The 3,219-nt window shown below is 42.9% G+C and overlaps 1 protein-coding gene across 1 annotated transcript; it reads left to right on the top strand.

Moving 5' to 3' along the window:
* The first annotated feature begins 1,132 nt into the window (after positions 1-1,132).
* On the top strand, positions 1,133-2,900 carry LOC132161637 (CBL-interacting serine/threonine-protein kinase 14-like). Its single transcript, XM_059571797.1, has one exon. The coding sequence runs from the start codon at positions 1,398-1,400 to the stop codon at positions 2,694-2,696; it is 1,299 nt and encodes a 432-aa protein (XP_059427780.1). The 5' UTR covers positions 1,133-1,397; the 3' UTR covers positions 2,697-2,900.
* Positions 2,901-3,219: the final 319 nt, after the last annotated feature.

Raw genomic sequence — 3,219 nt, 5'->3', positions numbered from 1 at the left:
ATCTCCAGGATCTTTGACCGATTGTTTCACATGGTTGCCATTAATCTCTACATAAATAAATACAAGTAAGGGTCGATATGCAGCAATCACAAAAAAAAAAGGTGGTGTCTAGTTTACGGGTTTTGCTTTGATAATGAAAAAAAGAAAAGATGTCTTCCACTTCAATAAACACAAGACTTCAATTTCAATCAATCGTAGAGTTAAAATGTTACCACCATCCATGGAATTTAACATTTCCGTTGAAACAACTAAACAGTTGATCACAGGTTACAACTGATTTCAAATTATATGAAACTATGTTTTATTACATTTATTAAAAGTACACGTTCATAGGCGATCAGCAGACGACAATCGGACAGTTTGCCCATCACAATCGAAAGTAGGTGCAAAGAAAGACAAAAGAAAAGAAGATGGTTACCTCTAACGAACTGAGCAAGTGGATAGTAAAAGACTAAAGAGACTTTTGAGTTTAAGGTGATGAATATACATGGGTTCAAAACGACACCATTTACCTTAAATAAAAAACCATGAAACATAAAACGGCCCTGTTTTATTAATTATATTTTGAAAATAAACAAATTCGAACGGATGAAGACCTTCGTCCTTCTGCTTCTGGATAGTCGCCTATGAAAAGAGCGTACTTTTATAAAGGCATTGTTTTATTAATTATATATTTTTTAAAATAAATAAATTCGGACGGATCAAACCATAATAATTAACCTCCTCCCTTCCGCAGACTTTCGTAGAAAATAAAACAAAGTTGCACCTTCCTCTTCCGCTTCCTCTTCCTCTTCTTCTTCTTCTGAAACCGTGTGGAACGGCATATCTACAGTCAAAGAAGAAAGCGGAAGAGTTCAACGGCGGTAAATGTGGAGTAAGAAAATGCATGCCCAACTAACGCCCGTAAAATTCACGAGTCGCTTATTATAACCTGTGCTTTATTCCGTGCTCCAAGCATCACACGTGACAAACGCCATCCACACTTGAAAGTCGTTTAAATAAAAAATTAACCAGCGAAAACAACCGTCCATGTCCCGCAAAGCTCAAGTTGGACACGTGGAGAAATCCAGCTACATTAATAAAATAAATAATAGCCATTATGAAAATAAGAAAAATATACTTGCGTGTTTGAGAGCGCAGAAATTTAACCCATTGGCCATTGCCCTCTCATCGTCTCCTCGCTTCAACAACCACTATAAATTGCTGTTTATGCACTTTCTCTTTCGTGTGGTTCAGAAAATCCCTTGTAAGATAAGGCTGTGAATAAACAAGCCTTCAAAGAATCATATTTCAAAACCCTTTGCGTCTACGTTGATCTGTTTTTGTTGTTTTTTGTCTTCTCTTTTAAGTGAATGTGTTTTCGATGCGAAGGGTGGAGGTTTCGGAATTGTTAAACCATGGCAGAGATCGAGAACGAGTCCGAGGACGCGGCGTCGTCGTCGGAGGTGAACCTGTTTGGGAAATACGAGCGGGGGAAGCTGCTGGGCTACGGTGCCTTCGCGAAGGTGTACCACGCGCGGAACGTGGGAACAGGGCAGAATGTGGCGGTCAAGGCTGTGAGTAGGCAAAAGGTTCTCAAAGGCGGGCTCACGGCGAATGTTAAGCGGGAGATCGCTATCATGCACCGGATGCACCATCCGCACATCATGAAGCTCCACGAGGTCCTCGCCACCAAGACCAAGATCTACTTCGTCATGGAGTTCGCCAAGGGAGGCGAGCTGTTCGGGAAGATAGCCAAGGGACGCTTCAGCGAGGATCTCAGCCGTCAGTACTTCCAGCAGCTGATCTCCGCTGTCGGATACTGCCACTTGCAAGGGGTATTCCACCGAGACCTCAAGCCCGAGAATCTCCTCCTCGACGAGAACTGGAACCTGAAGGTCTCCGATTTCGGACTCAGCGCCGTCACGGAACAGATCCGATCCGACGGGCTGCTCCACACGCTGTGCGGGACACCCGCCTACGTGGCGCCTGAGATTCTCTCCAAGAAAGGCTACAATGGTGCGAAGGCGGATATCTGGTCATGCGGTGTCATATTGTATGTTTTGAACGCCGGTTACTTGCCGTTCAACGACCCGAATCTCATGGTGATGTACCGGAAGATATACAAGGGCGAGTTCCGGTTCCCGAAATGGACTTCACCGGCTCTGCGGCTACTCATTTCGCGGCTTCTCGACACGAACCCCGAGACGAGGATTACCGTCGATGAGATCATCCAGGACCCTTGGTTCAGGCAGGGTTACAAGGACATCAAGTTGCATGACGAATACGTGGACGGTTTTGATCTGAAGGACGACGGGGACGAGGAGTGCGCAAAGCACATGAACGCCTTCGATTTGATCTCGTTTTCGTCCGGTTTCGACCTGACCAGTTTGTTCAGCGACTCTGATATTTCGGTCCGTGGGGAGCGGTTCTTATCGGAGGAGACACCGGGGAGGATAATCGAACGAATCTGTGAGGTAGCGGAGACGGAGAATGTGGTGGTGACGAAGAAGGATTGGGGGGTAAAGTTGGAGGGGCAGAATGGAAATTTCGTGGTGGTTATAAAGGTTTACCGGTTAACGGGTAGTCTAGTGGTCGTTGAGATCCGGAAGAGGGAGAGCGACATTGGACCTGGCCTACAAATTTGGAAACATAAGTTAAGGCCACAGCTCGATGATTTGGTCTATCAACCGCAAACCCCGGTTCCCGGTGAATAAAGTGTAATCAGGGTTCTGTGTTATTTTATTGTAATTATGGATATCATTTATTGGTGGAGGCTTGGAGCAGCCAGAGGGTCCACCATGCATCATCCTAGTTTTAAACTTTAAACAATGGATGAGCATCCATTCTAGAACTAGCAATGCTATTTCAAGGCTATATAACCGTCATATAAATGGAAGGATGTCTTTAGGGTGGTTTAATCGGTTGTAAATATGTCAATCAAAAAAAAAAAAAAATTGTGTACACTAAAAATTAGTTTTCAATTTTTTTATTTTACAAATGTAAATTTGATGACTAATTTTTACGATCACATTATTAATTTATATAACAATTATATAACAGTCTACTAAATAATATTACTCAATCTTTTAAATAAAAAATTTAAAAAAGCTTTTGACTTGAATAAAAAAATAAAAAACACTTAAAGTAAATTATACAAGGCTATGTCCCATTGGATTCAAAGCAGCCCCTTTTCCTCTCTGCTTCTTGAAGACTCACCATCGGCGAAGGTAAACCCAG

This window comes from Corylus avellana, chromosome ca9 (assembly GCF_901000735.1).
Source record: "Corylus avellana chromosome ca9, CavTom2PMs-1.0".
NCBI classification, from domain to species: Eukaryota; Viridiplantae; Streptophyta; class Magnoliopsida; order Fagales; family Betulaceae; genus Corylus; species Corylus avellana.
The sequence above is the reverse complement of the archived record's forward strand: the minus strand, read 5'-3'. Positions and strand labels throughout refer to the sequence as shown.